At 43.0% G+C, this 22526-nt stretch overlaps 1 protein-coding gene across 1 annotated transcript in view; it reads left to right on the top strand.

Annotated features, from left to right (window-relative positions):
- The window catches only part of ofcc1 (orofacial cleft 1 candidate 1), a 66793-nt gene that overhangs the window by 44041 nt on the left and 226 nt on the right, over positions 1-22526 (top strand). The window contains exons 20-22 of the mRNA XM_063874057.1: positions 1303-1462; positions 17248-17445; positions 22388-22511. Coding sequence (XP_063730127.1) covers positions 1303-1462; positions 17248-17445; positions 22388-22511 — 482 coding nt within the window. The remainder of the gene's footprint in view (positions 1-1302; positions 1463-17247; positions 17446-22387; positions 22512-22526) is intronic.

Raw genomic sequence — 22526 nt, 5'->3', positions numbered from 1 at the left:
TTTATATCTGTACATTACAGTATGTATCTCTGAAAAACCATAGCATTACAAAAGAACTCATGGATCAATTCCTTTAATTTTTTGCCAAAAGAATAGAAATATCATAGTCAAAGATAAAAGACACTGCATAAATATTCAAGTTTTAATGCTTTTCCCATACAAAAATACAGTTTCATTTCTATCCACCCTGCTAATGTCGTTATGAATATTCTTTTCCAATGTATTCCATTAGTTAACGTGTCCTTAAGGTGACCCCTACACTAAAAAAGAGCCTTACCATGAAGGTTGATCCCCCTTTAAAGTCACATATACAGAAATTCAGTGCACTCCAAACACAAAGGAAATCAGCCAGTTTTGAAGCCCAAAGATGCAAAGATGCCAAATTCCTCCAAGAAAGACAGCGCATAAATGAATGAGAAGCGCAATTCAAGTGTAGGATGAAAATGAATGCATGCTATTCCTGTGTCTGAGGTCAAAAATTCTACAAACATCTTTCTCCCAAGAGCGATGGGGAATGATGCTGAGTTCAAAGCACCGCACCAGCTCCTCGTATAAATCCCTGTCTCCTTGATGTTGGTTTTATTTGAGAGTTGATTACCCTCTGACAGGATAGAATCTCTATGGAAGGGCACAAGGTCTGCTGGTTTTGATGGTCAGCCAAGGCATTTGTTTACAGACATGGTGATTCTTTTTAGGGGTTGGCAGCGTGCACCCTTGTGTGGTGTGCGCTCATCGGGAGGTATGAATCAATACGCCTTCTGCTGCGCCGAACGTTTTCTTGTGACTCAGGCCGGTCTCTCTCCAGACACATCTGCAACCAGCACGTCCATTGCATCTGCCATCTTTGAAGCTCGGCATTAACACTGAAGACTATCCCAGGATCTGCCTCCCACACAGTAACAGATGTACCACCGCGCAGACACACAGCCAGTACTGCAGCTTGTATTTACAAAGTGCTTCCTACTCACATGCCAATTTGTTTGATTCCTTTTGCTCTCTCATTGTGTTTGTATCGATGTATTAGACTTTTGTAGTGTCTAATCAATAGAAGTTCTTCCAGCTTGTTGGGATCAGTGGGATTTGACCTGCTCCATATAAGCCAGCCAATATGAAAAAAAAGACATGATGCTAGGAGATAGCCACAGAGCTAGTTAGCCATGATTATAATCATTTAAACAACACAAACATGCTTGTGTTTCCTGGCTTTGGCATTTGACCCCATGTGACCTTTACAGGGCTGTGATTCAGAATGGCGTCATTGCTTCGACTCCCCCCCTCATCACTTCTTCTCTCTCCTTCCAGATTCCACAACGATGGCCGCATGCTGGACGTCTTTCAGCGCCTCACAGCAAAGGAGGGAACTTACTTCCTTCCTCAAGACCTAGAGCTGTCCAATCAGGAACTGAGCTACATTGTGAAGAAGGCGGAGCAATGGAGAGGCTTCAACGGGGAGAGGCGCAAGGTAAGCAGCCTACTCCTCAAACGCCTGGTGATTGATTGGGCTATTGGAGGTTTTCTTAAGAAGGGAAGGAGTCAAAAGGTCACTATCATTATCTGTTGGATTGGTCTGTGTAGAAAGGAATCACAACTACAATACCACATCCAATCTGGTCACTTTAACCAAGATATTACGTCCGAGGAGATGTATAGAACAGGCTCATTTTGTATCATTACATTTTCTTTAGTTACATTTCAGAAAGCTGAGAATTCATCTCAGAGGTCTTTAGCTTCATTCTAATTAGTACAAGATAATTACCAAAACAGAAACTCGGCTAGCGGGCTGCCTGATTAGTCTGTGGAAACCAATTTCCGAAGATATTTCATTAAAGTAAGACTGCTCAATCAACACACATACTGGGAGACATATGATACACTGGGCATTCTCTAGACAACTGCGAGGGACATGCAGGATTCCCGTTTCTATAAATGCATATCCCCATGAAATTACTACTTCTCACGAGAGGCCGTCGGGTGTTTGACAGCCCGGTGTAGGTCGATGGTGGTGACACAGGGAAGGGCAGTGTATTAGCACCGGGCCTACACCTGATGTAAAATCTTTGCATAGTGATTGAAAATGTGACTTGTTGAGATAAGGGAAATGGAACCCAGCGATCAAACTGCAGCCCCACCTTTTAATTTATCCCGCAGAATTTGTTAGTGGAACACATCGCTCGGTGTTCTCCATGTTCATTAACTCCGCTGCTCTTTGCTCGCACGAGTTCATACTGCTGTGAAGGGCTGAAATGGAACCAGAAACATCAGTCAAACATTTGTGAATGATTGACTGCAGTTTCAACAGTTGGTGTCTACAAAAATAGCTAAAATAGCAACCAACACTTCGACACAAGTGACCTCACTTCCTGTTCTCCTGATTCAGATTCATTGAGAGAATTGGGATAAAAAAGACAAAATATGATGAATATTGTTGACATTTATCTTACTGGAAACGGCCTTAAAACAATCATATACACTCAATATCGTCCTGCAAAAATGAAGTGCTGTTTGAAGCCTTAATGAAGTGCAGTCCTGCCTCAGAGAGGACTACACCACTGCTAATGGGATGGTGATGGATCTGTTTATTGGGAGAAAATTGAACCTCCCAATGTTTGGAGACTTTGAAAGAAATTACACCCCCAAAGTTTGTGATTAAGAAAATGCTTCATTTAGCCGCTGATGGCCTCTTGCTGTGGTAGCTCGGCTAAATCATCCCTGCATTGCTGCATATCTCCCTCCACAGCAACAATTACAGCATACTTCATATTATCCTTAATTTGCCGTTATTAAACTGATAAAATGCTAACACATTCTCCAGCATGATGAAAATTTAGGGTTATTGCATTTTATGATTTTTACATTATTCAAGCCGACCATTTTTCATCAAAATAAGATAGGCCGTGCCATTATTTCATAATTATTGGAACAATTTCTCCTGTGAAAAGGGTCACTTTCCTAACTCAGCAAAGACATATCCCTATTAGACTAATTTGCCTTCATGCAAATTTTTGTCATTTTTCCCTCATTAACTATTTATCATAGACAGGAAAAAAAATATATTCATGAAGGCGAGCAAAGGAGCAGCCCGACAGAGCTGAAGCTAATATTTTGCAACTCTAATGATTTTTTGCATCCTTAATTAGATAGAATAAGGTTGATATGATTAGGTCAGGATGTAGTGTTTTTCATTAAAAATACATTTCAGAAACTGTATTCCAAATATGCCCTTGCAATTAAATAATGAATCCGACGCATTCCTTATTACGGACCCAATTAATATCAGAGGCAAGGGCGTAATTTTAATAACAGTGGGCCACGAGGCCTTCATTAGCTGAGTGAGAGAAAGGAGGAATGAAGAGAAGGAAAACAAGGTGCTCACAGGAACAGCAGCCGTCTGATATTGAGCCAATTCTAGAAAGTTATTGAACAGCATGCTCTTAAAAGGATGTGACATTTTCAACAAATCAGATATGTTGCAGAAAGAAAATGTTTTAGACTAATTTGATCCTGGTTGTTTGTCAGGTGCAATACAAAGCAACTAAAGTATCACAACTGAATGTCTTTTAAGGTTAATAGTACTTAATAAAGGGTGAAGTATGCAGCGATGGGACAAGCAGTATGTAATTTAAGGTAAGAAAACAGGCTATACATTTTGGCTTTCATGGTGAAATTGTTTCCCAATGTCATTTATTCTCAAAACTGTACACTTGGCAAGATAACAAGCATATAGCTGAGGCACATAAAACAAAATCAAAGTTTGAAAACTGTTTTCCGGATGCTGTAACTCTAAAGTCAGCACATTCTTTGAAACAAAAAAAAGAGGATCCACGTTCAATAACCAACCTGCAAATGGCCTATGTTTATCAAACTTGTAATTTTCACAAGGCGGTCGTTAAACATAATTTAATTTTTACTTTCTCGCCAATTTACTTTATATTATAGATTCCTGCATGCCATAGGACCATTTGAGCTCCTCGAGGCTTAAATATGACTCTGAGGTTGAGATGTCAGCAGTGCAGCTTTAGCAAAGAGTGTGGATGAGTCACAGATCCACGTACTCTTTAATTTGATTTGTAGGAAGGAAGGAAACAGAATGAACTTCCATCAAAGATCATTAGTCTCAAGTGTTGTGGATTACAGCTGAGGGGGGATTAGCTCAACTACCAATTATGGCATTTGTCATGATTGAAATTCCTAAAGACTTACCTCCCTGCTATTTACATAGCGTAGCATCTTTTAAATACCAAGTTTGTTTCAATTAAAGAAATGTTTGAGGTATATTTTTATAATTAATGAATGTTCTTATATCCTACTTTGGTGTTTTTGTAATTTGGCAGCTGTCCTTTAACACAATCAATGTGTCTGTGTGTTAAGGTGGTTAGCATGGAGGCTAACAAAAGCTTTGAATACAATCAAAAAAACAGTTGATTTAACTGCTGTTCACACCGCAAATTAGTCAACCAGAAGGAAATGTGTCCAAAATGAAACAATTAAAAGTCTTCACTTCCATACCGTGTTAAGTACTATCCTGCTCTAAGCTAGTGTGTGTGCTAGCTAGCTCCACATCATCCTAGTTCAGTAATGAGTCCCATTAATTATGTAAAGGCAGTGATGCAGATGGACCTAATTAATTGTCTCCCGTCACCCCGTTGATTACTGTACCTGGAAGGGAGGTGTTAATTTCTGTAATACTTAAGCAGGTACGCAAACTGTTTTGTCAGAGCCACCACTATGACAATGACGGAGTGTAGCGCCGGCTGCAAAGCTCCTTTCCTGTTAATTCACTAAAAGTTTCCCAGTGGTGGAGCTAGTGACATTGTGATAATTGAAGGAGAGAGGGAGAGATTAAAAGAAGTGGGGAAGGAGGGAAAAAGGGGGTTTGAGTGGTGGCCCTGGAGATGTTTTCCCAGCCTGATTGCATCAACATTTGCGTACCTTTGCGCCGTTTGTCTCCGTATGTCTAGGTAATGGGTTACCAGCGGCGAGTTTGGGAACACCCAAGGTGCTTTGTAACAGCAGCGTGGTTGGTGGGGAGTAAACCTGTTGAGAGTCAAGCAGCACAGATTGGAGTGCTAATGATAACCTGAGTCTGGGAGGCTAGCTGTTAATCATGTAAGATGTGTTTTCCATCTTAATGTAAAGCAGTGACATGATGGAACCACCTGATCAAAGCCAAACCGGCGCCATCTTGACACCAAAAAATAACACTTGGAGCTTCAATCTTATTGAAAAGTTAAATCTGGAATATTCTGTAAAGCCTCTCGTTTTTAGACAAAATAAGCCTATCCCTAACCCTAGACTACTATTTACTCTAATGATTACCTCTGCCAAGGAGGTTGTTTCCACATGACAACTCTAAGCCCATGAACACACCTTAGACAGAAGAATCATATTCAAACTCAGGAAACAAAATGATCCTAGGGGCATTTGAATGCAGCCTTGGATTTGGCAGGTCTTTGCCCTCTTAAGTGCCATTTAAGTTTACAATAATTCCATGTATCAGAACAAATGAGTCAGCATGGCATCTTTACTCACTTTTCATCAAATCCGACATGTGGCAGAAAGGAACTGTACAAATATTTTAGGAATATGTTAAGGTGACATACAGGGCAGCTATGGTATCACAAGTGAAAGACTCTTGAGGTCAATAAAGCATGGCATCTTTACTCTCTGCACTAAAGATAAGAAACGTAGCACTTCACGTTGGTGCAAATACTACAGTAAAGTGAGGATGAGGCCATCCGAGACACAAATCTAAACTCAGGTGAAGGAAGAAGAAGATTTAGAGAGGAAGGCGGACAGAGGGAGCAGTCTGCCGTGACATGATACACAGGAACCGCTGTCACACAACAATAGGACCCTCAGCTCCTGAACAGGAACCCAAAACAGCAACACAGGAACACCAGGAGAGGAGCTAAGTGCTTCAGTAGCACAGGAGGGGTCGTCTAGAGTCAGAGGGCAACTATTGGTCTATGGTTAGTGTGTGTATCCGTGGGATCACCGGAGTTCTCCCAACCCCCCCCCATAACCTCCACCAAACAGCAATGAATAGAGTGTATTCGTGCACATCTACGCATGTTAGTATACTGTCATTTGTAAGTGCGTATACTTGCAAACCTTTCCACGCCCGCATGTGCATGTCACATTAAAGTGGCTTCTTCAATTACAGGGGATGGCTTCTTTTTCTTTTTTTTTAGTGGACAGCGCTGTGGGCCCCGATGGCCCGAGGCGATAGCGAGCAGGCAGGCAAGGACACGAGCGACGTAGCAGCAAGCACAGCATCCACAGTCGGAGCATTAGGGAGCTCAATATGAGATATGACTGCAGAGCTACATGCCTGTGTTCCTGAAAAGGTCACAGACTTTGCTGGGCAGTAATGTGTGAAAGCGGTTCACAGTGGTTAAAAAAAGGAGGGTGAAAAAGCAGATAAAGATCAGACACATCTCATCTCCTTCCCAATTCACACATGTGGGGTTTGAAAGAAGGTATTTGCTTAAATAAGTACTTTCTGCACAACTGTTCTTTTAGGGGAATCACCATTTACCCGGCTCTACGTTAAATGAGCTTTGGGGGGCGAGCTGTTCACCATTTGTCTGTTCCTTTGTTTAAGTCAGCATTTTTCTTTTTGATACACGTGCCTCTTCTTTGACCTCTGTTTATCACCTGCTGTTTGGAGCAAGAGGCATACACGAGCCCATGCATGCTTTCCCAAAGACCTGGCCATGTGAGGAGGTGGACACAGGTATAGTTATTAGCATATCTTGTATCAAATATCAAGGGGATTAATGGGGATTGACTTGATTTTGAAACCAGCCTCAAGTGGCCGTTTGAGGAACTGCAGTTTGGTACTTCTGGATCAGATAAGTGTTTTGTCCTGGTTGCTGCTGCATGGTTACTAATGATGTTCAGTGGTTTAACAAACAGGTTGGCTGCCTCAGTGGACATGGGGATCACTTTATCATCACATCATAAGATTGATTAAGTGCGAGTATCAACTTGAGATGTGAGTTTTATATTATGGAAGATGTGGTTATTCGGTGTGAACAGAGGCGGATCCCACCAATTTCACAAGGTCATGCACTCACTTTTCTCCCAAACACAGCACTGTAATGTCTCGTCCCATTTCGAAACAGCTTTAGCAGCACATCGAGGGAAAAAGCAGAAAGCGTTCCAGTACGAACTCGTCGGTGTGAACAGTTTAATTACAGGGAGTGTCAGCCCCATTGCTTAATGTGTCCCTCACAATTAATCCAGGGAGAGGATGTCATTATCTACCAAAGCCTGGTTCTGGGCAGGCTTTTCTTTCAGAGGCAAAGGAGGGAGGGAGTAAAAAAAAAGGAAAAAGCAAAGCAAAACAAGGAAGTGCCTTCAGTTAGCCGCCTACAGCATGTTCGACCCGGTGTCACAGAACAGGATCCAGCTAAGATTCTTGGAGGCTATTTCAAAACATTGTGATCTTCGAATGTTTCGGACACCTGCCTCATGTGACTGTCAGTGAGGAAGAGATTTCTCCTTCACTCTCTTCATAATATGAGGCTTCGCCTGTCAGCTGTCAAAACATGTCCAGCTGGAGAAAGTTAAATTGACGGCAGGTTTTCACCACTTCGAGATGCTTTTTGGTTCCTCCTTCCTTGTCCTCATCCTCAACCTCCCCTCCTTCCTCCATCCTACAGACCCCTGGCCTGTTCCCTAGCCATTCCATAATGCGAAACATCAGGCAACACATTCGACTTTTGAAGAGTGAGAAAAGATTTTAGCAGGAGGCCCCGACACACGGAATCAGAATTAAGCTCCAGGTTTTTAAGAACAAGCCTCCTGCGTCTGGATATACTGTCATTGTGGTTTATCCAACGTAGAAGAGCTGTTACATGACTTGTATGCAGAAAAACTTTGCGTACACTATGGGGCAACGATGAATATAATGCTCACTTAAAGTATATATATAAAGCCTTTAGGACGCTGTGTCCAAGTGGCTTTAAGGACTTGTATTGCCATTGTTACTCTGTATTCTAACATGTTGCAAGTGCCCCAACATCCTATTTCCTCCGAGTTAAATAAAGTGTTCTGAATCCGACTCCGCAGAGGTTTTACAGCCTAACTTGACAGATCTGATTCTTTGTGACTGTCCGTCGTTAGTCACTTCTTCCCCCTTTCTCCCTTCCTCTCCTTTAAAGAGTTTGACCTTGGCCGCTTCCTGTGGCCCGGAGGGGATGAGGAAGGTCTGGTGATCGTGACTGGTGTCGCGTCTTAACAGCCCCACATGACATCCCGAGGAGAGTTAGACATTTGGAGGGGCTTCTTTTTTTATTTTTTATAAGGGGTTCACTCATAACCTTAAAGAGACAGTATGTGTGTGTGTGTGCGCATGAGTGTGTGCGTCTAATTCCCTAACTCTCATTTCGGGTTATTGGCTCGGATACTTATCACCTCCTGCCTGGGAGGCCTGATTAGGTTGAAGCTTCTCCGAAGTTAAATTTGGGATATCAAAGGCAATTCTCAACTTTGACATCTGTCTGCAGCATCTTAATACGGAGCCTGAGTTTCTGGAATTTTGAGCAAACGTCTTAAAATATGTGTTTCATACACTTTAAGTAGGAACATGTGTTTACAAGGATCACCAGAGGGGAGCAAGTCCTCACTGAATTAGTCTGGCGTGAATACTAGTTGTACTGTTGGTGTGATTGTTTGCATGATTTAACTTTTTCCAAATACAAGTTACATGAGAGGCATGAATGCACATGTTTTATGTATACAGTATATATCCTGTTCTATTCCTTATATCTTAAATTAAACAGAGGTTGTGAGTTTGCATGTTTTACTTTGGCTTATGTGTGCATGATGAAGGTTACATATCTGCAGGTGGAGTGATTCATTTATTATCTTGAATGTTTTAATCGTCCTTCTTTATTATCCCTGAGCACACATATTTTCCTTTGTTAAATAAAGTTGCAGGTGAACTTCAATGCGCTCCAGAACAAACCTAGAAAAGTGATCTCCTGAGGGCCCGGAGTGAGTCAGACATGGTGTGGAAGTGAACGATGGGCTACTGTCGGAGTTGTTTACTGTAGGCTGGGAGTAGGCTTTATTTTCTGCAAAGGAGATTAGTAACAGTGAATTATGCATATCTCATTTTCTGGATTATCTCAGGCACTCAGAGATATTATCTCACTTCATAATCTCTTTTAAAGTTTTTTTTCTGAATGTAAATATAGTCATTGTTGCTTGTTTATCTTTTTTCTCAAAGTCCAATTTGGTCTGTGCTACTTTTGGATGGACTGCGTTATTGCACTCAAAGTTGGAATATTTATAGCCTACGATCTCTGCTTTATAGCCTCTGTAATGAGGAGGGTGTATGAGAGCTACTGTAGCGTACAAGCCTTTTTGTCACTCCGTGTGTGTACCCGTGTGTGCGTTATGTGTGTCCCTGCATGCAAATATGAATGGGTGGCCTGTCTTGTCTAGTGGTGCGTTTAACCAGACACAGACCTTTGATTCAGCCAAATCAGGCCCAACGCAGACAGTGTGCATCCATGCCATTTTCAAGCTGCTCCAATTATATACGCAGAGCGTCCACATATTGGCCAAATTTACAATAATAGCATATCTATTTCCATTCTAATGGCTGACATTGCTTGGCTTATCCATGCATGTATGTCGGTGGTCTTTTATGCTCTGTGGTTTGGTCTGTTCCCAGCCATGTGCAATGATGTCTTGACCTTGTATGTGGAGCCAGTGTGTGTGTGTATGTGTGTGTGTGTGTGTGTGTGTGTGTGTGTGTGTGTGTGTGTGTGTGTGTGTGTGTGTGTGTGTGTGTGTGTGTGTGTGTGTGTGTGTGTGTGTGTGTGTGTGTGTGTGTGTGTATGTGTGTGTGTGCGTGCATTAATATCTCTGTGAATGAGCATGTGCATTTGTGCAGTGTGACCCCTGATGTACAAAGCTTGTCCATCTGTACTGCAGTATATGTGACTGTTATTTCAAGTGTATGTGTGTGTGTGTGTGTGTGTGTGTGTGTGTGTGTGTGTGTGTGTGTGTGTGTGTGTGTGTGTGTGTGTGTGTGTGTGTGTGTGTGTGTGTGTGTGTCTGTGTGTCTGTGTATGTGTGTGCCTACGTACAGTGAACCCAGTGCTCAGCAAAGAGGCCTTGAGCCCGGGCCAGCTCTGACAGACAGACAGGGTGGTGGTGGTGGGGGGGTGGAGAGGAGGGATTGACCCTCTATAGCTTAGAGAGCCTCTGCACAGTGTACACTCCCCCCCCACCCCTCTCCATCTCCCCTCCTCCCTCTCCCTGCTGCCTAGCCCCAAGCGCCCGCAGGCACTGGAGATGCACGCATGCGTTGCCTCGCACTGTGTGAGGCTTTGTCTGTTTGTGTGTGTGTGTGTGTGTGTGTGTGTGTGTGTGTGTGTGTGTGTGTGTGTGTGTGTGTGTGTGTGTGTGTGTGTGTGTGTGTGTGTGTGTGTGTGTGTGTGTGTGTGTGTGTGTGTGTGTGTGAGCACGTAGATGAGTGTGTGTGTGCATGTGGATCTGTGGACAAAAGAAGCAACCACGTCTACCTCTTCTCTCACTTGGCAATAATCATCGATGCTCTATCTGTGCGAGTGTGCCCGCTGCATGTTCGTGCTATGACTGCCTTTTGTTTGGAAGCTATGGAAACCTAGTGTCAAATCTAGAGTCAGATGGTAACACATAAATAAATACAGAGATAGAGAAAAATAGGCTATTTAAATGTATGTCCTGGTCTGTTTGAAGACACAGGAGCTTCCATACAGTGGTTGATAACGTTCTATAAAGGCATTCAAATCAGAATGAATATTAGGACCACATATTTGGTCAAACATTTTAGCAAGACGTGATCCTTTCCCTCAGAATCTTGCATAATTCATTAATGAAAGGCCTTATGGACACCATTAAGCTCCTCCATTTCCATGGAGTTGACTGTCTCTTAAAAGGGGGCTAGCCGGGATTTCCTCAAATAAATACCAGAACTGCCCAAATACACATATCAAATTTCTCAATGGAATAATATAATAGCTCTATGACTCAGATTTGATTAATCTTTAGCCACAACATCAATTAGAATTACAGATAATTGGGCAACAGTAATTACCAGGTGACTTGGCACATCAAATCAAAGGATTTATCTGCTAAAAAACCCTTTTCTTACATAGGAACCTTTACTTGATTAAGTTATTACAACATGCTGGTACCAGCCTGTTTATTCAAGTCCATTCACAGCTTTTGCTCAATATATTTCCAAAGTTAGCACCAAGTAAAGCAACATATACATCCTAATGCCAAAACTACACACAAGTTCCTCATCCGGATCGAATCCCAATACACAGTGGCCCTCTTAAAGTGCCAGAACCCGCCACAGCCCCATTCCATGCACCATGTCCAGAACCATCCTTCGTTTCCTCCCAAATCTCAACTTATCTCCCACTCTTCTACAGAGTTCCAATCTCTTCCCTAGTCTCAGTCCCAACCGTAGTCCCAGCCGGGGCTTCCATGTGCGACTGACACATAAATAACCAAGCCTGTCCGCCACCCAGGCAAATTCAAATGCACCTGTCAAAGTGATGAAGCACCCGCCCGCAGGGAAGCATTGTTTACATTTTCACTCCACTCTTCGTAAAAGTGAGATTCTAATTATTTCCCCACTGTAAATTAAAGCCAAGTGGGACAGAACTACAAACCAAAATGATCACGGCAGTGGCAGAAAACCAAAGCCCACCTATGGATGTATGGAGGGTAACTGAAGTGTGCGGCTGGAGTATGGAGGGAGGCTTTTGTCTTTAAGAGGGGAGGGAAGGGAGGTATGGTGTTCACAGGCTGTGCAGCAAGTCCACTTCTGTTGTGCTCATTACATACAGGGTCTAGAGAACTTCAACCAACTGGAATACATTATTCTCTCACATTTCATACATAATAATGTGCCAAAAATGTGCTGCTTTATTTTTCATACCAATGGACACGGAGAGAGAGAGAGACGTAAGGAGAGAGAAAGAGAGGAAAGATTTAATTAGACCATGGGAACATGCAAATGAAAGGTAAAATTAGACAGAGGGAGGGAGACCTGGGGAAGAGAGAGTGCACGAATGGTAATGATGGTTATCTAGTTTGGATCAATCATTAAAGGATCAGGGGGACCGACAGGCCTGTTCGTGCCCACGCCTCAGGCTCCGGTCCTGGACAGTCGCCAGCCCGGCTCAGCCTGCCCGGCCGTGGAGACTTCTCCTTCTCTCCTCCCTTCAGTTCAGCGAAACACGTGTGTGTTCTCATCATACATCATACACTGATGCATTTAAGCACACATGTAAACTCCCTCTCTCCATAAAGCTTAATATTTAATGGCTATGGATAACTCACTCACTCTGGGGCCTTGTTGGTTTGTGTTTATTAATCGCTGATGCATCCCCCCTTCTGGTAGTGTGTTCAAAATGGTGGCTTGATGGGTGACTTTCAAATGTTTGCATGGGGGTGATTCCCATTTTAATTAGGATTTGAAAAGTTTTCTGCATCGGGTCAGGTATGGGAAGTGTTTGATTTTAAGCAGGGGGCATGCCAGACAGTTGAAATAGAGTTTTAAAATAATGTGACTGGTGTTATGTCCAACATAATGGAGAATACTATTTCATTCTTAAAACCCGTCTACCTAATTTTAGCTGTTAGTTGCAGGTTTGAATCCTAATTCAGCACATCTACATGGCTGCTACATTTCCCAAAACTCTAGGGGATAAGGGAACTAGCAGTAAGCGAAATAACTTGACTCGATTCCGTTACATGAAACCAGTAACCTCGTTTAATTCACACGATATAAAAGTAGTGCAACCTGATTTGTTTCCAAATTCCAATGGAAAAAGTACTATAGAAAAGCAAATCCAGGCAGTAGGCGGATAGATTCCAACTTAAATCATGGCCCTCCTTTTAAACATAACGCAAAATAATATCCTTTTTATTTTTGAAGCAGTGCTGCCTATTTGTTCGGCCTTAAACTAACACCAGTGAAATAATTATAAATCCCTCTCTTGACAGACTTTATATTTGCACACACTTGTATAAACATGATTGGCAGGTCAGGCATTTTTCATGAAATGTCAGTGCGTTTTTTAAGAAAACAGCTCTCCACAGGCACATGTATTTAGGTGCTGATTGCTTTTATGTTGCTTTCATACGCCGTGCGCTATCATTCGGTTGGTGTGAAATCGCATCTTCTCTGAGAAAGACAGACTATTTGTGAACCATGGAGCCATGTCTGCAGCTGTGTCATCCCCACTTCCTGTGCCCCTGTCACTCCCTCCTATCCTCTGTGCATTTGCGGTAATGTCTACAAATCCTGAAATGTATGTCCCTGCTGGAAAACAGCCGTTTATAGTCCTCCGCTAAAAGAAATAAGGCCCGTCTCTCCTGATGCAAGTCAAGGGACTGATGCAGACTCTATCAGATTTCTAAATACAGACCCCAACAATAAATCTCGGCTTGATTGGGTTTGAATTGGGTTAGCTCACTTGAATGCTATCTGCTTAACCCACAGCTGGCCTGTCTGCTCCATGCACGCATTGAACCTAAATCAGTCACTTAGTGCTATCAAATGGAACAATGGTGGAGTGGAGAGAGCACTCAACCAAGGCTAGAAGCCAGGCTAGCACCATAACGCAACACAACAGACCAGAACAGAGTAGTGTCGAGCAGACAGGCCCCTCTAATGCTCTTTGCCTTTTTGTGTCTCGGCGGTGATGCGTCCTGAGAGCCATGGTGCATTGCATGAAATGGCATCACCCATACCGAACACACAAACACCTTTTCAAGCTTTTGTCTAGTCTTGTCAGCTGGATTTCACGTGCTAATTAGTGTAGGATGGTGGCATGGCTAACATAAAGCTAAATCTATTTTCATGCAAGCCAAAAAACACACACATGCTCACCAAGCAGGTGTGTTAACCAGAGTGACTGAGGAGGCTGAATGCATGGTGTTTCTATCACCCCTGTACAGCTTGGTTTATGAAACCCTTGAGTTGGGCCTTCACCGGGTAATAACCGGACTTCCTGTGGCTAGCACAGCGGGACAATGTGTCAGTTCTCTCCGTATTCGTGACTTTAAATGGTTATGATTTCTTACTGTATCGTCCCAGAATTTAGGAAACGATCCTAGGAGTTCCTGCACACTATTGTATTTCCTAAAAAAAGACGAAAAAAGCAGCAAATCAACATACACACACTATCCAAACAGACTGATTGCTGGCTAGCAGAGGTGCTGATTACTTAAAGGATTCAGGTAATCACTTTCCTCCAGTGTGGACAGAGGCCAGGCTGGAGGCAAGACCCAGTTCAGGCGGTTTCACTAATGAGCGTCTTAATTAGCGTTGAAGAGATGCATCCTTGCGCCCTTACTTTCACCTTGCATGCACACACACACACCTTCTTAAAATGTTCTTAGCTCGTCTTTCTGCACTCGTGACTCTTTGACGTTTTGACAATGAGGTCCTTTCTGCTCTGCTTTGCCGTTTATGCAACGTCTCTAATTACGGTGCGATAATAGCTCCCACTGTTTTCTCGGTGAAGTGCCTAGAGTTGTGTTTGGCTAACCGTTTATAAGTGTGGGTTGACAGCGATACAACACCAAATTAAAGCTCTCCTTCAGCTTGACCCTGCCACTCACGGCCTTCTGAATGAGTTTGCCGTTTTCCCTTTTCTGTATTTTTAGACCAATCATAATTACGCAGCCAATTAGGAGGTCACCTTGAATTTAAGAAACTACTTGGAAAACTTCCTCCTCGTCATTACTCCAAGTGTGTGTGTGTGTGTGTGTGTGTGTGTGTGTGTGTGTGTGTGTGTGTGTGTGTGTGTGTGTGTGTGTGTCCATCATTTTCTCACTGGTATGAGTCTGGGGTGTTGGATAACTTTTGCATCATGGCTCAAATGTCTCCCTATAGCAGATGCATGTACAGACTGTTTGCACGTTTCCACCATGGGTGCTTTGTATGTTTTATGACTAAGAGTTAAAACAACGTCATGGGGGGGTCATATCTTGCACCATTGTGTTGCATTAAACTATTTTTTGCACAATTTTACTTGCGACTAATTATCACATCCCAGAACAGGACATTAGAGCCTCACTTTGCCCGGAAGTCTGAAGCAGGAACCAGACATGTGGACTCGAGTCACATGACTTGGACTCGAGTCAGACTCGAGTCATGATTTTAATGACTTCAGACTTGACTTGATCAAATTCGGCATGACTTACGACTCGACTTGGACTTGAATACTATTAACTCGAGACTTGACTCGGACTTTGCCTCTTTTACTTGTAATGACTTGACATCCCTCGAGTCAAAAGCTAAATTTCCTGATCATGGACATCCTTCCCTGCAATGCGAACCTGCGAAGCCCCAAAGACCGCAAAGTGAGAGAGCCGGCAGGCAAGTGCGAGCAATGCAATCATGTGGTGGATTTTGGCCTTTTTGGATTGGATCAGGGACCTAACCAGCGTGATTGGATAATCCCCGGGTTTCCCCTCATTAATATTCACGATTTCCCCGGATTTCATCTACGGAAAAGATGCAATTGTGCCACGGAAGGGAAGCCTAGTCGAGAGCTGTCCGTCTGGTCTGCGTCTCTCTCTCTCTCTCTCTCTCTCTCTCTCTCTCTCTCTCTCTCTCTCTCTCTCACACCCTTACATTTGGAGGCACAACCAGAGAAAAATAAATGTTCCTGATGACTGTACCCGTATTTTTCTCTCAACTGTACTGATTTCTGTTGCACAGATATTGTAGTTCTGCACAGATGTTGAACACACTGTTGTCAAAGTTGACTTTACAAATGCTATTCATCTTAAGTTCATCAGACATCTTCTTATTTTCACACACACACACACACACACACACACACACACACACACACACACACACACACACACACACACACACACACACACACACACGAACACACTCACATACAGTACACAAATAACTAAGATTAGGGAGGTGTACTCTGTCTCTCTCTCTGTCTGTCTGTCTCTCAAGCGCCTACCCCCAGCACCTTTCATTGTGTGTAGTCATGCTGCTTAATTGTTATGCAGATTAAACATTGTTTTATTGAAATATTAGGTGTCTTTGTGATTTAAGCAAAATGTTGACCTACTGTAACTGGCATCCACTGAAGCATCAATGCCAGTTACATGCATCCACACAGTCCATGCCTCACTAGTCAAGGCGCTTTACCAACTTTAGGATGACAGTGGTGCCTTCCGTGCTCATACATTTCTAACCCACCATTCACACACAATACTTTGAAGGTCTTTGGGCGCATGCGTATATACAGATATATAAAATATATGCATAGTTTAATCTGTATGTATAAAAAAATACTGAAGATTAGGTTGATATGTTGAAATTGTGTGATCGTTAGTCTGATAATGGCATTATTAAGTGAAGAGTACATGATGACTTGTTCAGGACTCGAAGAAGCTTGGGACTTGGACTTGGACTCGACTTGGCTTTGGTGTTACTTGGACTTGGACTCGACTTGCCCTTCTCTGTCTTTACTTGGGACTTGACTTGGACTTGACTGCTGAGACTTGGGACTTACTTGGGACTTGCCAAACAGTGACTTGGTCCCACCTCTGGCAGGAACTCTCAAACAGTTTCATTAATTTAGTGTTGCTGATAGGGATATACAAAGTTTCCTTGCCTTTAAGTTGAAATAACGTATAAGATCCGGCCTGATGCGTGATCAACACACAGCCGAGCCTTCCCCAGCAGACACTATCAGAGGGGGAAAGAGCTTCCATGATCTTCACACATGGATGACTCCGAGTTACATGACCTATATAACACGTTACACGCTCTGCTTGCTCCCCGTGTCTCACCCTAATACAGAAGGGCAGCGCATTACAGGTGTGTAAGCCCCCAATACACACACACACACACACACACAAACACACACACACACAAAGAGTCATGAACAAGCTTGCCACCAGGATTATACATATGTATGCATGATCACAAACACAACCTGTCTCCTTACCTGCCGCAGATCAGGCCCCATAGGAGTCACTGGGAATTAGAGGCCGATGCACCAGTGGTGCTTATCTGGTGGATGCAGTTTTGTGTGAATAAAAAGAGCAGCTCACTGGGTTCAAGCCAGTTCTAATATGCACATATCCAATATAACCCTAAACCTTATTTGTATGCAGGATCTTCAGGAGTTTTTCATTATCATCAATTTATCATAATCTCTTTGAATGTCTTTGTTTGATTAGGTTACAGTTTACGACTATATCTGGACAGCAGAGGATCCCTTGGCAGGCCCTGCAGGCCCAACTGACCCCCCAAGTGAGGTACAACCCCCTCCAGACGGAGAGACCAGCACCCATGTGGCAGTGTACACCCTGTACCTGAGCGGGAAGAAACAAAGATACAGGCACTTCCTCCGACAACCGGACGGGGCTATAGTTGAGGTAAGAAATCCCCGAAATGTATACAAAACGTTAAAACAATAAGCATGAATTAGTAAGTATAGTTTATGTAGTATAGTATTAGGTCTAGCAATGTCCTTATTTCACTAAGGCTGCATCTTGCCATAAAGAGAAATAAAGAGAAGGTAGACAAAGAGGGAGTGAGGAAAAAAGGGTCAAGAGGTGAGTCGGAGATTATCAACCACCCCTTCTCGGTAGAAGAGAGTAAAACAGGGAAAGGACCAAAAATGATGCAGATACTCGTTCCTTAATTTACTTCCAGAACAATCCAAAGACAAGAGTACAGCTGTGTGGCCGGAGAGGCTGAACAACTGTAACTGTATTCATTCCCACTTATATTTAGCTCCTAATCCTCCAACAGGCAGGTCAGGAACAGACTGCTCCACAGATTGCTGCCTATAATTAAAAGTAGTGTTTGTGACTCCTTCTGCAGCGGCAAGAAGTCGTTCCTTTCCTCAATCATTTTGTCATTCGCCCAAGAGCAACCTGGATCATCCCGACCAAATTAATATTTTGAAGTTTGAATGTCAGAGGAGTGAAGAAGGAGGGGGTTATGTGCGCTAACAATTAGCTCTGAGGCTCTTTCGCGTTCTAATGGTCCTCCGTCATAATTTGAGTGATGGTGAGCTTATGTGAGTAAACACACAGCATGGTATATTTATTACTGGTGTCGCACTGTCTGTGTGTGTGTGTGTTTGTGTGTGTGTGTGTGTGTGTGTGTGTGTGTGTGTGTGTGTGTGTGTGTGTGTGTGTGTGTGTGTGTGTGTTTGTGTGTGTGTTTGTGTGTGTGTGTGTGTGTGTGTGTGTGTGTGTGCCTGTAGCCTCTAGACCTGTGCATAGCAGATGAGACATCTGGGTGGATTGTTCATAGCCAAACGGCACACACTCCTTAACTCTGACAAAGATTCACAGATCATCACTTCTGTGAGAAAAGGTGCCAATTTCTCAGCAAAAACTGAAAATACAGGTGCCGACACACTTACTACACTGAAAACACACACAGGTACAACATATTAGCTCACTGAGAGTAAAGTATGTCATAAATCATATACTGTATATCACATACTATACTTTGACTATTGTTTCCTGGATTTTTGGACATATTACACCATTACTGTAGAGTGTATTCTTTAATATGTTTGACAGAATACCATTTAATTTCTTTCAGATTTTTCAATTGTTTCTATTTACTAAACCATTTATTTATTCTAAATGTTTTCGACATCGTGATTAAGAAAAAATCCACTTTGCAATTCCCCTCTACTCTGCTGACTCTCCATTCTCTAAACTGTGAAGGGAGTTTCATCGAGGCCATCTTAAGTGAAACACAGGTGTTACCCTCCTTGGAAAACACACACACACACACACACACACACACACACACACACACACACACACACACACACACACACACACACACACACACACACACACACACACACACACACACACACACACACACACACACACACACACACACACACACACACACACACACACACACACACACACACACACTTTCTGTTGCTCTGTTCTCACACACTGTGTCCCTTGGGTGTTGCTGTCTGTTCCTTGCAACTGAACAGGCAGGGACCTCCAGTAGCAGAGACGCCGGTGGCATCCTCTTTCACCCGCTGGTAGTGGGGAGCGATAACACCGACGCGCAGCATCGCCGAGAGAGCACTATGCCATTCCCTTTCGCCTCGCAGCGCGGACCCCCACTTTACATATTCAAAACTAATCCTCCCCTGAATATATAGACTGGTTTTATGTATAGAGCAAGATCCGGGAACCACCAAAGGGCATCCCCACCACTCGGAAGAACACTTGAGCTGATTTTATTAGCGCTTTATATAATTCTGGCAGCGATACACACACTGCGACAGGGCGCTGTGTACAAACTGGCCTTCAGATGTAAGGTGACAGCTCCTCAGAGAGAAATAAGAGCCACCCCGGCACTTCTGCAAAAATTAAATAGATGGAAAATAAAGAATGAAATAGACGAAGGCTCCACGAAGAGACGCGGTGACCACAGTAATGCAGAGAAGGCCCCGTCTGCTCTTAGATTTATGACATTTTAAAGCAATTTTATGGGTCTTCCTGTATGGGCTTATTACTTTATTCACTTACCTGAACTGTGGCATGTTTTATGGTGATGCGGTTACGTCGCATGAATCCAGTTTGAGCAATGAAAAAATAATGTCATTTGTTTTATTTTAAATGCTGACGTTTTCTGACATTTTCCACACAGGTTTTATTATGACTTGTGTTTCAACATCTTCATTTAAAACATGTTCTATGCATTAGGGGTTTTTCGTTTATCACTTTTATTATTGGTAGTAAACTGCCACTTAAGGTGATGATTCTTTTCTCCAGCTAGTTAGAAGACTAATCCTCTTTAATAGTTTCCATTTAATGAGGAAATATTGACTGACTACTCATTTCCCTTTCAGAGCTGTGTTTTCTCAGGCAGCGTCCCGGACACCGATGCCCCGAAGGACCCGCTCCTCCCTTAGACTAACATGACCAGAGCTCCAGGGGCCAGTATTTCCATAATACCCACAAATTTAAATCCAAAATAGGTCTAAACGAACACTTTTTTTAAAAAGCAGGTCCTGGAAGAAGTGCCCTGAGCTGTAGACGCATGCAATAGCGAGGTGTGTCCTGTTTGATTTGGAGGGCAAGAAATCGAGCAGGGTTCGTGAGAAATATTCCCGTTGTTTATTCAGCCATTATCGAAGTTGCTTTTTTATCTTCTCACGTTGGCAAGAACAAAGAGGGAGGATTAAATTCTGAGTTGTGGGTGCGCAGTAAAACATATAATGAAGTCTTTATTGACTTGCATATTGTATTCTGTTTAAAGAAGTTAATATTAATGATCCATCATATGCTCTCATCAAGCGCGTCGCCCAGGGCCGCTGCTCCTAATGGTGACCATGTTGAAGGAATCTTCTGGCTGATTCACAACAATAGAAAAAAGTTAAAGCCGCGTTCCCATCAGTGTGCTCCAATAAAACACATTAAAGGTAAAGTGAGGTGTAGCTTCTCAAACACTCATTACCTATAAACAGATGTTCCCCAGCTGCCAACTCGCAAAATGCACTGCCGACAACAACTGTTAGGGCCGAGATTATGCAGGGAAATGCATCTATATAACCTAGGACCTTCAGAGAGGGCCTCATAACCACTCTGTCTGAGGAAACAAGATGGCTGATGAAGAAATTAATGCAGGCAAAGTCATTATCTTCCCTCCTAAAACCACAGTGGGTTTATGTCCCCCTGTGTCGCTTTTTCTCCGGGGCTAGCATTTAAGTGTCGATGGACTTATAAAAAGATAGGACAAGCCAACTGTGCCCCTTTTGTCTCCTCTCCTCCATATGGGAGGCAGCAGCATATGCAAGAACTGGCTAGGCTTCTGTAAAACTTCCATTAAAGATGCACAACTAAAGCTCTGCCAGCTTGAATATTACCTCTCTCCGCAAATTATTTATGGCTCGGAAAAAACGCTGATGATGAGCATCTCCAGTGACTTGTATAAATAAAAACACTTTTCTCGGCAATTTCAGCTTTTTCTCTCTCCCTGTTCGGGGCGGGGTGTGCTCAACCATTTGTAGAAAAACAAAAGGTATGCAGTTTGTTCACATAGTGGGGTTTTAACTGTATCGTATTTAATTATCAGCAGCGAGACTGCATGTGTAATCAGGAGAGGATATCCCCTTATAGTTTGTAGATTTCTATAATTACGGTGACAAAGCTGATAAATCTGATGATAAAAATGACAGATGATGATCAGAGCAGATCAGAAATAGGGATTCATTAGGGACACCTCATCATGATAATATGCCATCAAGTCTCTCATTAACAGGACCCCTTTGTCTTTGCATGACTCAGCCCGGCGTCCGTCTGACTCCGGACCAATATTGACCTAATTTATGATGCAGAGAATATTAAGAAGTTTACATTTGGAAGGAAAAAAAAACACCTTACAGCTACATTAATTGACAAACGGCATCAACTCTCCCTCTTCCCCTCTTTTGTAATTACTCTGCCGCACGTTTGATTGCCGCTGCGGAGCTGAGGACCCACGCTTCACTTGCCGTGAGGTCATCGGAAGCCCTCAAAATATGAATACGATTTATACAGGAAAGGAAGTGTGTGTGCTATCTCCCCTGCACACATACGAGAACACAGAAAGAGAGGAGGGGGGGGGATGTCCTTGGCTTCATACTGTATGTTGCATGAGGAGATTAATGCCTCCCTGGCAGCCATATCTGCTGAGCAGGAGGACTTCTCCAAAGTACACCGCATGTAATTATCTGGCAAGTTTATACTAGTTTCAGATAAAGGAAGCACTCTGTGGCACATTTTTTCAAGTTTGCTCAATTGCTGTGTAATTTGCAACTTTTGGGATGTGCCAGCCTACTTTTATTTGATGCTGTATGAAATATAGGGCTGAAGGTGTGTGGAAAGAATGTAACCTAACCCATCATTCTATCACATTACCGATCGTTATTTATGCACCACAATATCATTTTTTCATATATTTATGGAAGAAATATTTCAAGTTTACAGACACATTTACGATCCATCATTTTATCACGGCTTATACCGGGGAGATTTAAGTTGTATTTCATATCCCTGTACATAAGTAGGCCAACCCGGAGTTGTGAGAGCTGTTTCCCCTCTGGGACTGGAGGGAGTGTGTCATATAAAGTCTCCATTTCTGCTTCTCCTCCAAGTTGACTCTAAGCACCGGGACAGAGGTAGAGACTGTGCATGACAACACTCCTCGCGGGCCTCGAGGAACACCATGGCTCTCCTGCCAATCTCACTCACTGTCAGCAACCTGTACTCTGAGTGGCTTGATGCGTATGGCCGCTGGAAACATTTGTTCATTTATTGTTGCTCTCGCATGCTTCTTAAGGTGATTGGTGACATGGAAGGGATGGACAACGCAACCCTGATGGTGCCCAGCCAGGGATCCACCAATCAGAGAGAGGACAAGGAAGCCTCACATCAACTTCGAAAACGGAAGAAGCTATTTGGGCGTAAGTGCATTTGAG

Source organism: Eleginops maclovinus, chromosome 21 (assembly GCF_036324505.1).
Source record: "Eleginops maclovinus isolate JMC-PN-2008 ecotype Puerto Natales chromosome 21, JC_Emac_rtc_rv5, whole genome shotgun sequence".
In the NCBI taxonomy this organism is placed as follows: domain Eukaryota; kingdom Metazoa; phylum Chordata; class Actinopteri; order Perciformes; family Eleginopidae; genus Eleginops; species Eleginops maclovinus.
This window is presented reverse-complemented; position numbering and strand designations above follow the sequence as displayed.